At 40.3% G+C, this 17,905-nt stretch overlaps 1 protein-coding gene across 3 annotated transcripts in view; it reads left to right on the top strand.

The window, feature by feature from the left end:
• The window catches only part of csmd1a (CUB and Sushi multiple domains 1a), a 289,469-nt gene extending 271,775 nt beyond the window's left edge, over positions 1 to 17,694 (top strand). For 2 of the 3 annotated variants that reach the window (XM_031578517.2, XM_031578519.2), the window contains 16 exons: positions 287 to 460; positions 1,710 to 1,892; positions 3,818 to 3,994; positions 4,149 to 4,328; positions 5,558 to 5,731; positions 7,846 to 8,019; positions 8,850 to 8,923; positions 9,214 to 9,325; positions 10,133 to 10,312; positions 11,615 to 11,680; positions 11,869 to 12,030; positions 12,141 to 12,253; positions 12,463 to 12,550; positions 12,762 to 12,885; positions 13,203 to 13,265; positions 14,478 to 17,694. In XM_031578517.2, the coding sequence (XP_031434377.1) occupies positions 287 to 460; positions 1,710 to 1,892; positions 3,818 to 3,994; positions 4,149 to 4,328; positions 5,558 to 5,731; positions 7,846 to 8,019; positions 8,850 to 8,923; positions 9,214 to 9,325; positions 10,133 to 10,312; positions 11,615 to 11,680; positions 11,869 to 12,030; positions 12,141 to 12,253; positions 12,463 to 12,550; positions 12,762 to 12,885; positions 13,203 to 13,265; positions 14,478 to 14,637 (2,204 nt within the window). In that variant the 3' untranslated portion in view covers positions 14,638 to 17,694. The remainder of the gene's footprint in view (positions 1 to 286; positions 461 to 1,709; positions 1,893 to 3,817; positions 3,995 to 4,148; positions 4,329 to 5,557; positions 5,732 to 7,845; positions 8,020 to 8,849; positions 8,924 to 9,213; positions 9,326 to 10,132; positions 10,313 to 11,614; positions 11,681 to 11,868; positions 12,031 to 12,140; positions 12,254 to 12,462; positions 12,551 to 12,761; positions 12,886 to 13,202; positions 13,266 to 14,477) is intronic. The other variant, XM_031578518.2, reaches the window with a different exon arrangement.
• The last annotated feature ends 211 nt before the right edge of the window (positions 17,695 to 17,905 follow it).

The raw sequence follows: 17,905 nt of genomic DNA, 5'->3' as shown, positions 1-17,905 counted from the left end.
AGGCGGCTATGATGATGATGATGATGATGAAAATAACGGTAGAGACATGTGTCTTCAAAGGTGGCTGTGAAGTTGGGCGTCACAGAGAGTTGCTACAAAGGTGCAATCACAGGCAGGAAGGACACGTTAAAGATAGATTTATAATGTGCTAGAAAAGGAACAAAGAAAGAGAGATGTTTTCTTTTTCAAGCATTTGTTATGGTGTTAGTTTCTATCTTCCCCCTATATTTCTCCCTCTTTCTCTCGCTCTCACTTGCTCACTGTGTCGTTTCACCTCACCGGGCAGCTATCTCCTGCGGTGACCCGGGCTCCCCGCCTCACGCCACGCTGCTGGGGAAGAGGTTCACCAACGGAGCGGTGGTCCATTACTCCTGTGGCCAGGGGAGGATTCTGATTGGGAACTCCAGCCGCTACTGTCAGGAGGACGGGCGATGGAGCGGCTCTACACCCTACTGCTCAGGTACCCCCTTCCCACCCCCTCCAGAGAGGGCGCCGGCCGTGCACATGACACGCTTCACACCACAGAGGCCTCTGGGCCAGCTGCTGGCTCATCACGACAGGCTGCTGCCCTCCTGTGAAGGAAGTCAGGAGGCCAATTTGAAGGAAATGAACCATGTTGTAGCTTTTTAAAACAAAATGGAGCAATAATTGTGTTTTATATTCATACATTGTGTATGCATGCTGTGCATGACTGACTGTGAATATACATACAGTTATCTATGTTTCAGAGTTGACCTTAGAGTCTGTCTTCAAAGCAAAGTTATTTACAATATGTACATTTATGTATAAATTATTAGTTATTAATACATTTAGTTATTTATAAGATTATTATAACACTCGACGCAGACCCAGTAGTTCAGAACCAATAAATCCACTGGAAAGATCACAGGCCTCACTCATGCTACTCGCTTCACACAACGGAGGCCTCCGGGCGAGCTGCTGTTTCTGTGCAACAGGCTGCTGCCATCATTTGACACCCTCCCTTTGTGAAGGAAGTCATGGGGCAAATTTGAAGGAAGAAATGAGGGAAATTAGCTGTTTTGTCACACAAAATGGAACCAAAATTACATTTATATGCGCACACTGTTTATGCATGTGCAGAACTGTTGTATAACTATATGCATCACTCACTGTACGTACAGCTCTCTATGTTGCAGAATTGACCTTAGATCGTATCCTCAAAGCAAAGTTAGTATTTATTTGTTCTGACAGTATGAATAACCAGAAGTGTAGCACTTAACACCTTGTTTCAAATGGCTTGCTCCATACCTTCACCAGAGAGGTCACAGGCCTTTCGCTACAGATGCCTCTGGACCAGCTGCTGTTTCATTACAACAGGCTGCTGCCCTCCTGTGACATCCTCCCCCCCTGTGGAGAAAGTCAAAGGGCTAATTCTCACATATGATTAGGAGGAAATGCAGCATGTTTAAAATTGTTTTCCACAAAATGCAGCCACAATTTTGTTTATATATCGACACATAGTGAGTCAACCATGGGCAACATTGACCGTGTATTTATACTTGCCATGTTGCAGGATTGGCCTTAGATAAACGTTATTAGTCTGCTTTTATTTATAACACAGGGGTGCAGCACTTAACACCTAGGTCCGAATGGCCTTCATTGTTGCCATCTTCAGCTATGACTGTGGTAATTGACCCGCGCTGTTTGTTTTTTGTTGTGGTGTGTTTTTGTCTGTGCCCCTATCACAGGTGGCAGCGTGGGGATCTGCGGCGACCCTGGCCTCCCTCCGCATGGTAACCGGCTGGGCGAGGAGTTTAGGCTGAAGAGCCTCCTGAGGTTCAGTTGTGAAGCGGGCCACATGCTGGTCGGCTCCTCCGAGCGCACCTGTCTCCAAAACGGCTCTTGGAGCGGCGTCCAGCCTGTGTGTGAAGGTGAGCTTCCACAGATGGAGGTCCATATGGAATGAATGGGGTGTGTGTGTGTGTGTGTGTGTGTGTGTCTGTGTGTGTCTGTGTCTGTGTCTGTGTGTCAGTGTGTGTGTGTGTGTCAGTGTGTGTGTGTGTGTGTGTGTGTGTTTGTCTGAGAAAGAGAGTGTGTGTGTGTGAGTGTGAGAGAGTGACTGTGTGTATTTGTAATAGGCTCTAATGACAGGGGCTGTATGTTACATGATAAGTGAAATCCTTTTTGAAGGCAATATTTCACTGCACTTTCTTCAGAACATGCGTCTATATATGACGCCAGGACACAGGGCTTTGCATTGCAGCCTCTACCATTAGCAGAATCTGAAGCATGAAAGGCAACGTGCTTCAATCACTCTGAGTAGAAAAATGCCATATACAGTGTGTGCAGTCCATTAGCCATTTTTCATTACATCATATGGCAAAATGAATATTTGAAACCTTTCCATCAGCCATCATGAGCTACTCATATAATCACAGGTGAAGTGTTATAAAGAGGCCTTCCATGAAAAGCTAACTTCTATGTCTTTCAAAATATATCTTAAAATGTATTTGATATTTGTCCTTTATCTTTAAATGTATTTTAAAGATATTTTAAAATATGTTTTAAAGTAATTTTGTTATCTTCATAATGGCATAGCCAATTAACAAGGATATTTTCTGGACATGTTCAATAATTTAACTTTAAAGAATAACATGCATATACATTTAGTCTGCTCTCTAGTCTGCTGTCATGCTGAATACGTGCATGTATACAGTGTAGATCCTTTACATGGAATCAATCAAATGCATTGCTTGGAGAACATGCATTAGTAAGTTGGTTTAACAGCTAATTTAAATGAATGCCTGAGAAGAGTGTTAGGTAGAAAGTATGATTTCCAGTGCAACAGTGAGCACATGTAGCAATTACTTAACAGTGAGCAATGTAGCAATTTAGACATTTAAACATCTGCATTTGAGCATATTGGATTTGCCAAGACACTTAAACCCTTCCCAACTCAGCAAGTTTCTCTTTCTTATATTATAAAGTTTGCGTCGCAATATATTCTAATTATCAGTAGTTTTGCTGAAAGCATGATTGATTTAATACATGGCATAATAATAATTAAGCATCGAAGAAAATCTCTGTAGTGATGATTGTAATGATAATCATCCTCATTAAGATGGAGATATGAACCTGAGTGTTCTGTGCTTGCTAATGGGTGCTTATTTACTATAGCATCAATATGGGTTAATGAACAAGATCTCAATCAGGTTTTAATTTAGTCTGGAAATTCTCTTGGAGACGACGCGCCTGTATGCATACTAGCAATTAAGCAGCTCTCACATGTGACCCATGACTCGCACGACACACGCAGCTGATGCACACCTCCCTGCACAGCTGTACTCCAACATCTGACTCGGCTGATTTGCCATCTATGATCTGGTGTTCAATCCTATTGTTATGTTTCCGCCCAATGTCTGTGTATTTCTTCTCTTAAGATAAGCTGCTGATTACAGACACGTCACACATCTTACTGAAAGCATTACAAAGGAAAAATGGCTTACACATAAAGCAGACTAATACATATTGTTGTGCAGATATTCTTGTGAAAGTCTAGCCCCTTCTCTTTTTGCCTTGTTTTGGTTGTTTTGTATTCATTCTATGCACATTTATGTTCACCTTTTTTGCTGTTTAGACCAACTGTTAGAATCAATCAAATGTGTGAGAAATTGATGTGCTGCGATATGGATTGAGGGATGTTCACTAGTAAATGGACATTTTCTCATGTCAGTCTGAAAAATTACACATACAGTCAGTGTGCATTTTTTTAGCATTTTGATATCTGTCAGAAGGACAGACTCAAATCACTCTCTTTTTTATTTTCTTCTCTTCTCTCTCTTTCATCCCTCCTAAGCTGTGTCCTGTGGTAACCCGGGGACCCCAGCCTACTCCAAGATCATCTTCAGTGACGGGATGCTCTTCTCCTGCTCCGTCACGTATGCCTGCTGGGAAGGCTACAAGACCTCGGGCCTCACCACACGCCACTGCACCGCCAACGGCACCTGGACCGGCTCGTCCCCCGACTGCACAGGTCCGACCCGATCTCTCCTGTGATCCTGTCTGTCACAATTAGCCCATGGCCATTTGTCTGTTTGCCTTTTCTTTTTCTCCCTCCTTGCACCTTCCTCTTCCTGTCTTTTTCTTGGCATTGAGACTTCAATCAATGTGCTTGGCCTCCCCAACAGTGATCAGCTGTGGAGATCCTGGTCTCATCGCTAATGGCATTTATATTGGAAAGGACTACACGTTCAACAGCACTGTTCAGTTCCACTGTAATCCTGGCTATATCATGGAACCTCCTGGATCATCAACTCTGCTCTGCACCAAGGGTGGCACCTGGAACCAGACTAAGCCAAGCTGTAGAGGTAATTATAATTAAATCAATGCTACAGACATAATAGTAGTGCTGTCAACTACAAGGTCCGGTATGATTTAGGCAGATAAACACAAAATGAAAGGTTTGACTTTTGGTGGTAATCTCTTTGGGTATAACAGTGCTTAGTCATTTTAAGAGTCTGAGTAATTTTACTGCCAGTAACGAAGATCCCCACATGTGATTGTTATGGTTATGCAAGCCTGATTGCTAAACTGCATAGGTGGGGAATCTCAACGTTTGAGAGAACATTTTCACAACCCCATTTTGTCTGGTTTGGTCTGGGTTAGACCCACTACAGACGTCCGACAGCAAAAATGTCCTTTTTAAAGTACATTGGTTATGTTACCATCCGCTCAATTCAAATATGTCATAACACCTCTGCCTTATCTGTCCTCTGATATTTGTATTATTTCAAATCTTCATATCACCACAAAAATGACGCCAACATCATTAACTACTACCACAAAAGATTTTTCCTTCTACAAACTGAATTTCATTAACCTGTGGACGGTATTACTTTATCATGCTACATGTTCCAGCATCTAATGATGCAGTTGGAATGCTTCTATGGAAAAAAATAGAAAATAACTTGAAAAGTGTACTGTAGAACTGTAGATATCACAAAAAAACATGTTGGAATCTGGAGCATCCCGAGATCAAAAGATTCTGGGGGTTTTTGATCCTGTTTTGAGTTGCCTTTTTCACACAGCTAGTTGGATTATTCCCTTATAAACACTGAAGGGATGTATCCTATGAAATGTGTGAGATCTGACGCATCAGATGTCAAGCCTGCCATGCAGCAGCACTGGAAACCAAGTTAGTGGTGCAATGCAGGAAAGCCCAGACCCCCAAAAAAGGCAGTCAGTCAGTCAGTTTTGGAGTAAGACTTGGACAAACTGTGCTCCTCAAATATAAATTTCTTTATTCTGTACTGTGTATGTACTGTAGGATATATGCTATGTAGGCTCAGTGATTCATGAGCTTAATCCCATTTAATCATAGCCCCCCATCCCTGTTTAATTCAAATGCATACATTTACTGCACAGGGAGAACAGGGAGGCAGGATTAAGGGGGAGCACTGTTTTTCCCCAATCCATCATATTCTCCCAGGCCAAATGAACAAAAAGCACTCCATAAAACAAATGAATGGATTGTTTTGTGTTTATTTATTTGTTTATTTATTTATTTTCATCCCTGTCTTTCTTTCCATCTTCTCAGTGATCGTGTGTGGCCACCCTCCGGCCATCCGCTTTGGGAAGGTGGAAGGCTCGGACCTCCAGTGGGGTGCCAGCGTCACCTACAGCTGCTTCGACGGCTACCAGCTGTCATCTCCTGGCGTCGCCACCTGCGAGGGGAATGGCGTGTGGCACGGCGATATCCCACAATGCCAGCGTAAGTCGAACACTCCCAAGCCCCCCGACTCCCCCGTGAATCTGCATATAGCTGTGACGGTCCCAGGAATATCTAGTATTTAGTGACATTATTGTAAATGATTCATTCAAAGTGTCAAATAGCATTTTGAATTATGCATTGCCGTTTCCAGTAAGTCAAATGGTGGCAATGGGAGCATCCAAGCAGTACATTCCTACATGGCCTTAACATGGCTATACTTACTATCTTCTTTCACCTATTCAAAGGGTCCACAATGTACAGTTGTTGTTCTTTTTTTTAAAGACATCTCCTAGAAGCATTGAGCAGTCTTTTCCAGATAATTGTGCACCAACATTTACTGGAATATAATACAGGAATACAAAACTGCGTCGCTCTTTTTATACTGTGTTCCTTTTGTGTGCATTATGTTTCTGTGTTACTTTTACTCTCATTTATTCTCTCACCTGCTCTGGAAGAGAAAAGAAAGCTGTTCATTTCTGCCATTCACTGCTCAGTACAGTACTGCTGTCATCTAGTATTTAGAAAAATAATCAGTGTATATGAATTATAAACCCATGAAACATTGGTGTGCTGGCTATAGACATAATGTCATAGATAGGGTCTACACATTGTTAGACATGTTGCAAGAGTTACAGTTGTGGAGAAGAGAACATGACTTGCCTATAACTTAGCACAGTGATGGCTATGACAGCTCTGAAATTAGCTGTGACACCTTCCAATACAAATGTCAGCCTGCCCTGCATTGATCCTTCAAGCACTCCGAGCTTTGCCTGAACACTACACAAGATTTAGCTGGCGTGCAGACAGAGGCTGCAAAAACTCTGCAGGCCTCGACTGCAAGTCTTTGACACAGTGTCAGATACAATGTGCTAAACTCAGGTTAAAGGTGCTCTTAAACTACACGCACTGAATGTGTTGTCATCAACACCGCCTGCGGGAGGTAGCACCTACTCAAGAGACCTATGCGAGGAATAACAACAATAACAAAAAAAAAAAAAACAATACAGCTGCCAGGAAAAAGCTAACTTTTTTCAAGAAGTGTTACCTAGTGCTTAATCTGTGAATCAGGAGGTCTCAGAACACAGAGAGGCTGCTGTTCCAGAGGGTCAGGGGAGAGAAAAAAGAGTCATAGTAACACGTCAAAGAATCCACAGTGCCTGGAGCACATGGCACAATGCCTAGGTGCTAGCTGTTCAAACCTAAACAAAATAAAAAATAAAACTGTCATCACGAACAGAGTTATTCATGTACATTTAATAATCAGAGCATTCACAGTAATCACTCAAAATCAGTAGGGGGAGGTACGTACAAACAGCGGTTAAAAGCTTGCAGATCTCTCTTTCTCTCTCTCTATCCTTCTGTCTCTCTCTTTCTTGTTGACTGTAGATTGCTACAATGTGGAATAATAAACAAACAAGTGATTTATGAGTAACTTCAATGGGAAATAAAAGAATGACAGAACAGAGAACATTAAATATTACCTGGGGCGTTGGCTGGAACAGCAGGGGTTGAGCCCAGATTCTTCTCCATCAAAAAGTCTTTGAAAAACGTACTTCTAAATACACTGTTTCCATGCACTTGTTTTCTTGTATGTGAGGACCAAACATTGCAAAAAAAAAAAAAGATTACAATTTGTGAAAATTGGAAAAGGAAGGAAGGGTTTGGATTTGGTCTGCAACAGTAAAGTCTACTTTTAAATACTGTTGACATGCATCTTTTCTTGTTGAGCCAAAATGGTTCTCATACGCCCCTCAATGTGTTTAAATGCTGAAATCTTTTATTTGATTCATTTGATTTGATTCCTTCATTGGCACCTGATGGAATCTAACGTCCTACAAACTATTAAATAGTGATACGTTCATGACTTGCACTCGTATGACTCGCATGTTATGATTTTTGTTTTTATTCCATAGAGGTACTATATCTGCACGAAGTACCGTAACACAGACAGTTAAAAACAGAGGCTTCGAATCGTATTCCAACAGGATCCGGCTCAAATTATGCCCTGGATTTAGCATTGCGGTCACTGCCAGTATATCTTTATGCATTCACCTAAAGCAATGGGACAGATGTTGTGTGTGTTTGTGTTTTCTGACGTAATTTGTATTCCACAGCTGTGCTTTGTGGAGACCCCGGCACACCAGCAGAGGGCTACATGGAGGGGAAGCAGTTCACGTTCAGGTCAGAGGTCACCTTCTACTGCAGGAGCCCCTACATCCTGGTTGGCTCCTCCAGGAGAGTCTGCCAGGTTGACGGATCATGGAGTGGAGTGCAACCTACGTGCATAGGTGAGTTAGCATGCAAGTGTGGCCCTGTGATGCATTATCTAAGGAATAACGCACAGCCCAGCTGTCATTATCACAACAAACACCTGACAGGGTCATCAGGACCTCTGCAGGAAGTGGACAATTCTTTTGTTGCCCAAGGGCTTCTTTGTTTTTTTTTTTTTGCTTTAATGACCAACTGGCTGTACCTTATTTATCATATTCCATGACTATCTAACACACAAATCCACAATTATCTTAGATTGTAAAACAGTTTTAAAGTCTGTTGTCTGCTGTAAGCTTACTACTGGACCCTATTAGAATGCCATAGCCACTATGGCAGCAGTTGGACATTACAGTTCAGCTATGTTCAGAACCCAGAGTTGACTTACAGATGACTGAAGTAACCAATCAACATTAAGCATTTTGCAGGGGTGTTCCAACCAGTTTGTGATCACAATGTATTTCTTCATATTTTCTATTCAGTTATCAAAGCATGCTACATCCCTAAAAGCATCAAAAGACTTTATATGTGCTCAAAATGGCAGCACCAAAGACCTTGTTGCCATTTTTTTTCTTGTTACTAAAATCCTTGCCTGCTGTACATAATTTTGATGTATAGTAAATTCTACATTATGTTATGTATTTTCAAATGTAAAGTATTGTAGAGGCTATGTCGCCAACCTTGTTTACAGTGGCACCCCATGTAGCTAGATTATGCTAATCAAAACGCAAGTAATAGACCCTAAGGCCTTACCAGGACATACTAGTCGGCATATTGATTCAGTAATCTTTTTCTGTATCTTAACTTAACTTAACTTAACACTTATATGAATATAACATTTGATATCTAGATCCAGAGTTAAATTCCTGTAGAGATCCAGGAACCCCAGCATATGGGATCCCAGTCCAGGCTCCGGGATTTGAGGTGAGGGGCGCCATTATGATGCGCTGTTTTTTTGTGTTTCTGTAATGTCTTTATTTTGAATTTAGATTCAATTGTATTTGACAAACCTATATGCAATGTCATGTTGCATAGGTTATTGTGCACTTGCTCAGAAAGATGGTCTTGTGAAGGTTTTTTATATAGGTCTTAACTGTGGTATTACTTTAGTTTGATCTGAGGATTCACACATGAGCATAACATTTCTCACAAGTGCTAATGCTGTTTTTTTGGTGTCAGAGTACAGAGTGAAACATGCCATGTTTTCATTTTAGGTTGGGGGTAAGATTTTCTTTAGATGCCGGAAAAACTACCACATACTGGGATCAACGACAAGAACATGCCTTGAAAATTTAACATGGAGTGGAGTACAGCCAGAATGTATCGGTAAGAGACACACGTTCAGCACAGTCAACCAATTTGTAGGTTAAGATTGCCTTAATCCAAAACCCTAATTTTCTTCAGGCACCAATTTACCGACAGACTACTAAGTGAGCGAGGACACTGAGGAGACTCAGAGGAGAGTGAAATATTGTTTCAGAAAATATGCCTCTTTTATTTCAGGCATCTCACCGGCTAGGCTTTGCCTCATACCAGTGTCATGGTTACCGGCCTCAACCGTAATAACCCAGGGGATTAGGTCTTGCACTTTATATATGAATTCAAAGACATATCATGACAGAAAAACCATTGGGCGACAGTCAAATGGAAATGTACATTTGAGATATGAAAAAAAAAGAAAAGAGAAGCGGGTGATTCATGGAAGAACAAAAGTAGGGATTGCTGGTCTCAGCAGAAAGAATTAAAGTTAGCCAAGTTTAAGCTCTTCGTACATGAGTGGTAAATCTGTGGGCGAGGCTGACAGCGCGCCCTGCGAAATCCTTCAGGCTTCTTGCTCACACAAAGCCGCTTCGCTGAGCGGCGAGACTTAAGTTGACTAACTCGGAGGTGTGAAGACGGAGTTCATATATTATGTAGGATAGCAGCACTCGGGGCAGGCTCCCCCCATCGCCTTCCCGATGGCTGGCTGGCCTTTATCAATAATATGTGCGTGGGTGTGTTTGACCTCAGACTTGTCAGGTTTTTTCCCCCTCCCCCTGCAGCAGTCGGATGATATTTGTGTGTTTTTCCCCCTCCCCCTCCCCCTCCCCCTCCCCCTCCCTCCCCCTCTTTATCTCTTCCTTTGGCTCGCAGCTCACGGGTGCAGACAAATAGAGACACCTGCACATGTTGATGTAAGGTCCATCGATCTGCCCACTCTTGGATACACTTTAATGTTCACCTGCCAAGAGGGCTACTTCCTCTCCGGAGGGTCGGAGCACAGGACATGCAAACCAGATGGGAAGTGGACAGGGAAGCCCCCCGTCTGCAAAGGTACACAGATAAATGAACGACGCAACACTGAAGTCAGTGTGTGTAGAGTCATCGCTTTGCATGTTCACTGTTATTGTGTGTTATCCAGTCATGTAGTCTAGCCAGACATAGACAACCACAGGAAGAGACAGATAGCCAGCCAGGCAAAGGCAAACAGACAGACAAGTAGACAAACAATATCTTGGGCATCAGACATCCCACAAATAAACAGTGCACCAAACAGCTTGGGTCTGTAGACAAGGCCCCAAAATGGGAAGTCCTTGAGTGCATTTCTTTATTACTGAACAGAGGGAGAAAGAAATTCATATACTGTCTATGTGTGGGTGTGGGGAGGGGTGTTTGACAGAGAGAGAGAAAATGAAAGAGGGTTGAAAAGGAAGAGAGAGACTGACAGGCAACGAGCAAAGCAACACGTGGCGTGGGGGAGCATTGTGCTGACCCACTTATGTTTGTGCTTAGGATCTTGCTCATGGTATTAAATTAGCAACATCATTTTGCCAAGTTATGAACTTAGCTTTAGTTCATACGCGGCAGACTTTGCTCGTTGTCAGTTGGCCGTCCATGAAATGGCCCAGAGAGAGAGAGAGAGAAACAGAAAAACAGAAAAAGAGTGAGACAGCACAGAGAGAGAGTGAGAGAAAGAGAGGGTGAAGGAGAGAGAGAGGAGGGGGAGAGAGCGTTTCTGCAACCCTGTGTAACTCAGTGGGATGATGGCCTCAAGTCTCTGCAAGCTCCGGGTCGTCATACAATTTTCATCTCTTCTGCTGAGACGGGCAGGACCCCTGAGGGGGCCGCTGGGTCAATATATCATTTGAGACAAGGGAAGGAGCAGGGCTAAACTGGCTGCGGGCAAGGAGGATAAGTCACTGTTGTTTATCCACCTATGATAACAGTGATGTGCAAACAAGTGGTCTCTATTAGTTTTTGAACTCTGTGTGCGTTCGTTGCTGAAGTGGCAATGCGGGGTAGTGTTTGTTTGTGTGGCGCATCTCTTTTGCATGAACTTGAATGCAAAGAGTGTTTTTTGTTGTTATTGTTGTTTTTGTTGTTGTTGTTTCATCATGCTTTTGTTATTTGATTTTTTTTGGTCTCTCTCTTGTTGCCATTGTGTTGGAGAGGTGAACTATCTGTGTGTCAATTTGTTCTGCAATTTATGAGGACTCGTATTAATTTGCAGGTCTTGCTCCGACGCGAGCAAGAGATGTCAAAGAGTGTTGGCCATTACTGCTTCTCATGCATGCCGGAACGGAGAAGGTCACCCTCATAAATGTCAAGTTATCAATTACTCTTTATGTCTTCTAGTTGGGCCAAAAATAAACAGCAAATCGAAAGGCACAGATTCAGATGTGCAGAAAAATAAGATCCGTGGTAGGTATCCCCCAGGGGTTATTATTATTATTATTATTTTAAGCTTTAACACCTGCAAAATATCAGCATCTTCCATCTTACTTGTGTCTGACAATAACTACAAGCGTGTAAAAACTGATGAGAGTTCTTGCTAACAAACAATGACATTTGGAATGCGCGCTTAACGTCACCTAAACACCATCCTTCAGTTCCAGCGGATGTTTTCTCCGCTAACTCGGGCTGGACGGGGCACTACGAGTACCTGGGAAAGCGTCAGGTCGCCTCTTTAACGGTGAACGGGTTCAATGTAACGACCAGCCGAGTCAATGTCACTCTCCTGGAGCAGAGTGGTGTGCAGATTAAACTGTCTGGTAAGTAATGAGATGTCTGTATAATTCCATGGTCACCCTTTCATTACATAAGTCTGTCCGAGGTTTAATAAGATATTTATTAGTAATTGCTGACATTATCTCATGCACAGGGACGTACAAAAAGGAAGAGAACCATTTGCTCCTGAAGGTCTACCAGATTAGGGGTCCGACTGAGAAGTATTTCAGTAAATTCAAGAATGACAACTGGGCAATGGATGGATATGTAAGTTTCACAGAGAACTTTCATCTTTCTCCTGAGCATTTTTTAGCTTGCAAGCACTTACATTTTTATGGTAATGGCTTTCTAATGTGATGTATAACAAAAATGTGCATGCAAATGTTTTAGGCATAAGGGCATAATACAGTTGTTTGCGAAGTTAACATTGCACATGTTTGACATTTTTGTTTTCTTCTCCCATTTTGTTGATGCAGGTCACAGCAGAATCTGACAAGAAAACATTTGTTTACCAGGGTCACATTCACAGCAAAGATTTTGGCACATTTCAGCTAACAAGACAAGGTATATTCACTCTGTATTCCAAACAAGTGGATCATGCATGCATTGTAAATGGAGAGTATAATCCTTTGAGTATACAGCTCCATACAGATCAAGTCATCCAAACAGTAGCTTCTTTTCCATGAACAAAAATGTTTTTAGTTAAACAAACAGAGAGTAATCACACAGATTGCTGGCTGAGTGGTTTTCTGACACTGTCTTGTCTACAATACAGGTCTACAGGCAGCAGATACTAATCCTTACTATGGCACAAACAGTAGCTCTGTTGCTGCAGCTATCCTTGTGCCATTTTTTGCTCTGATACTATCAGGGTTTGCATTTTACCTCTACAAACACAGGTAAGGACTGTTATCATAAGCCTTACACATATGATGTCCACATTTAATGAATTAAAATCTGCCATATCTGTTGGTGATGGGAAACTCCTGTGCCTCTGTATACTAGCGATCTAAATTTATGTTCCAAAGTTACCCATACTTTTATTCTGTAAAAAAAAAAACTTCCGTGTCTTTTCCAACCACCATGTTTAAAAACAAAACAATGGAGTTTTCCATGGCTAAAAGAATATACAAGAAGAAAAAAATCATCTGTGTCCTAAATGTCATAAAAAGCATGACAATTTCTAGTTATTAAAATAAATAAACAAAATTGGCAGGGTACTATCACAAGACACAGATGACAATGAGAGACCCAAAGACGTAATAAGGGGCGGAAGCAGGTAAGACAGAGACTAAATCACCAGGCAACAGCCCTGCAACTTTGAACATAACCATTGTCCTGTTTTATTTTACTCATTTTGAAAAGAAACGTCCTTACGAATGCAAAACAAACCTGGGAGGAATTGCTACACAAGCGTATCGATTTTAAAACCCATAATAATCTCCATTCCTGTCAACATAATATGACCAACTAAATATCATCCCGTTTCTTTTGTGAACATTTCCCTCAAGGACACCATTTTGTTTAATGTGATGTAATGAATTTTAAGGAGCTTTTAACCCTGGAAGCTACCATAGTGCAAAAATTGGAGGTTGGAGCAGGTTGGAAGTTGGAGTGTTTCAGAGAGAAGCCTTGGGAAATACAGGTTCTTCACTTGTAACCATTGGAAAACTTTTAAAGGTTCCACAGAAAGTCCTTTGAGAGAAAGTTCTTTCTAGAATTTTTTTTAACTCATAGCAAGCAGTCTATAAAGGACTCTTTTTGTTTGGGAAGGTTTCTGTGTAGAAGCTTTTGGAAACCTTTTTTTTATGAGGAACCCTTTTCACAGTTAACATAGGTTGAAGAAGTTTTTAGGGGACTTTTGTCAAGCTGAACAATATGTTGTGTATCTCAGTGAATGTTCGTTGTATTCTCAGGTTAGGAACATGCCTTTATGCATTGGGATTTTTGTGTTAACTTGCACCTGCCAGGTTTCATTGTTTTCCATCCATTTTGTCAGTCAGCCTTATAATCTCTTCCACATTATCTTGTGTGTGTTACTGAAGTTACTGACTCTTCATATAAAAGGTTTTTCTGTTTCTTTCCAAAAAAAAAGGTAGAAAAAGCACAATGAGACACATCTGTGCCCTTTCTGTGCATTAGATTGAATATTTTGATATGTGAAGATATATTTAAAAGTATTTTTTTTTTTATTATCCTACATTACAAACAAAACAAAATGTTTATATGTTCTGCTGGCTATGGTAGAATTGTATTATTTTATTTCTGGAACTGCTGCTTAATTTTTCTTAAAAATGCAGAAGTATGCCACTGTCTTGGATAGCATAAACAGTTTAATCACCAGTATGTCATTATAATTTGTAAATATAATTTGAACCCATTGATTTACAATTTTGCATTCATGTAACAGATAAATGGCTTTTAGAGGATGTCCTGGAGGATTTATTTTGAAAGACAAATTGATGCATACACTTTTCCTTTCTTTTTGCAGAACAAGACCAAAAGTACAGTACAATGGCTACGCAGGTCATGAAAATACCAATGGACAAGCGTCATTTGAAAATCCCATGTATGACACAAACATGAAACCCACGGAAGCAAAAGCAGTGAGATTCGACACAACGCTGAACACAGTCTGCACAGTGGTATAGCCCTCATGGCCACCATGGGATGGCTTCATCTGCAGTGGATGCACTGAGCTAGCTGTGGTTGTGTCATATTCCAGAAAAGTCCTTTGTGACTGCACTTTTGGACTAGAACAAACTAATTTTGGAACAAGTACTTTATGGTTGTGATACACTCTATTCTATGACCATTTATGACTAATTGCCATAGAAACACAGATTGGAGATCAGAGATTGGAGAGAAAAAAAAGCATTTCCGTGGAGGAGAGATTATATGGTTCTGACTGAGGCCACAAAGGACAGAAGATACTTTCTGGGATCAAGGAGTTCTGCCTCTCATGGCTCAGACAGGATGAAAGTTGTGCGTCTGCTTTTCTTTACTTTCATTTCTGAATTCTCGCTTCCCAAAAGTCTTCTCTTGGGAAATACTGACGTGTCTTGAAAGGCCACATAATTGTTTTGGTGGAAGGGGAAATGTTGTTTTTTTCTTCAGTGAAGATGTACTGGCCTACAAAGCAGAAGGCAACTTAAAACTACATTGTGGCTGAACTTACTAGACTTGTCCATCTGCAAGCAGAAAACAGGCTACAACTAGAGCTTTCTCTGCAGAGGCTTGGAGTTTACCCCCAAGATGGCGGAGGAAACTCACTCAACTGTTACGTTGAAAAACATTATCGCACAAATTTTGCACTAGCGTGGTGTGAATGGGTTCAGAGTCAGTTTCAAATGGGGAAAAAAAGAGATAAAAAACATACAGGGTTTCTGATCACGTGTAAATAAACATTGACAAATCCACAGAAAGTATGTAAACATGCTATGTTTTATAGAAAGGCTAATTTAATTTTATAAATTGGTTCCACAAATTAAATTATGATCCATAATTGCACATAATGATGTAATGGTTGTGAACATCAAAGGAACCATGTAGCTTTTTTTTTTTCATTTTCATGCCATTGTTATTTTTATATCCATCTCAATGTGAAGTGACCATGCTTTTTTGCAGTAAGACAGAATGAGTGAACTATTTGAGTAGCCAAAAATTGAAGTCGATAATGTAGTACCTGGCGTCCCCTGGTAATACATGAATGTTGATTTTTCTCCCGAGAAGGGTCAGGACACGTTGGAGGGACGCGAGCATCCATCTCAAGTAGGAGTACGGCAGCTGGTGGCGTACTCACAGAACACTATGAGATGAGGTGAAAACACAGCCCTGCAGTATATCGTTCAAAATTACCTTTATGTTTACATTGTCACAGGCCTTGACTTACTTTTAGCTGTTTGAAAACTTTCATTACAGTTTTTTGGTTTTCTCCAGAAGGGTTGCAAATTTGCTTAGATATACATATATAAATATATAAATATATAAAATATACCTCTTGTGCAGAAGGATATAATTTTCTACAATGCTGGGGCAGATGAAATGTTTATTTTTCATATATTCTGCACTTACTTTCAAATCACTGTTTTTATTTTCTGTGAGTGTGCTCATTAACATGTGCTGTAGGTTCTGGGGGGATATTGTGTCTCAGCTCTGGGTTTCATTCACATTTCTGTGGCAACATTTACTTTAAACGAAAAAATAACAAATGTGTTTTTTTTCTAGTTATCTCATTTGTTCCTACCACTAATGAGACATTTGATCTAAGCAGACGTCCATACCTTATTTATCTGAGTAACACTGCCTTATGACATCCAGAAGCATGCCCGGGCTGTTCTAAGATTACCCATGTTGACATAAAGTTCTTGCGGCTAAGGGAGGTGGGCTTCTTGAGTGCATTTTCACTGTGATTCTAATGTCGTGGGTTAGCTTGCTGATGTTCCTACTTCTTTACATTTGTGCATGTACAGAATTCATATGATAAATGCACATTTTTTACTGTATGAACTACCTACAACATTGATTATTTTGAACGTGTTACCATATGCACTGGCTTTCTAAACAGCCGTGGCGGAGCAAATATAGATTCATCCTCGATGAGGTGAATTTTCACACCGATTCGTAATTTTGATAATGATTTCAACCACTGCATTTTAGGAAGCGTCACTAAAACTATGTACATTGGTGTTCCTTAAAGTTTTCTTTGCTTATTTCTATAATTTTTACCTATAGTTGTACTTTGTCAACAAAATGAGTGGAATGGAGAGTCGATGGAGATGACAGTATGTGCATATTATAAAAGGGTTCAATAGTTTATCCCCATAGGATAAAAAAAAAGCTAAACTTGGAGCTCTCCATGAAAGGTTTGGAACCCCCATTGAACCATTGATCTAAGAACTCTGTGAAAAAATTGAGCTGTGGAGAACCTTTTATCAGATTTGAATAAATGTCATGTCATGAAGAGGTATAATGGAAGGTTATTTGCTCTGTATCGTATGGCCTCTGCAAGGAACCCCTCAGTAGGTTGTAAATAGAACTTTCAACGTTGTTCTATGGGGACACTTTTTGTTTAGTTTTAGGTTTTGTTTGTTTATTTTCTTTTATTTTTGTAGTTTATTTGTTCCTTTGAGAGTGTAGAACGGGCTCCCTCCTTTCCCCTCCACTGTTTGGCTCATGCATTATGCATCTGACAGCTGTTAATCCATGTTTGCCTTTCTTCAGGCTTGCTGCAATAATGTTTTGGTTTTCTTTCCCTGTAAAATACTTTGCCAACAAAAGAGCTGTAAAACTGCATTTTAACTACAATCATGCTATTTGACCACATAATCATGTTATCACGTGCTGCTGACTTGAAGTAGGTGCAAAAGAAAATGTTTTTGTATAGAAATATATTTTTTATGAAGAATTTGTAAAATTATTAAATATGCTGTACTTTTTTGATTAATGTAGGTAAAAAAATTGTTAAAATAAATGTTTTTACTGTACAAAATGTAAATTAATTGTTTATCTACCAACAGTTATATATCTATGGTTAAAATTTTTCAACAAATAATAATATATACGGGCTTTTATGGAAGACAAAATCTGCTCGTATGTGCTCTTTGATGTGACAAAAGTATGAATCTGAATCTGTATTGAAGATTGTTAAATGACACCCTATTTTGCAAAGTATAACTTGAGATAAATATTAAAAATTTGGTAATATAGTTCTTTCATCTATGCTGGATATTTGTCTGCACTTCAATCAAATCAAATCATGTGCTTCCTCAAAGGTAGATTTCTTAAATCTAGTTTAATTGTGTTGCCTGTAATTAAGTTTAAGTAAAGGCAAGAAAAAACAACAAAACTTCACCACTGTTCAACATGTGTCAGATCAGCATTTTTGGATATTACTGTAATTTATAATACCTTATAATA

This window comes from Clupea harengus, chromosome 13 (assembly GCF_900700415.2).
Source record: "Clupea harengus chromosome 13, Ch_v2.0.2, whole genome shotgun sequence".
Taxonomy (NCBI): domain Eukaryota; kingdom Metazoa; phylum Chordata; class Actinopteri; order Clupeiformes; family Clupeidae; genus Clupea; species Clupea harengus.
This window is presented reverse-complemented; position numbering and strand designations above follow the sequence as displayed.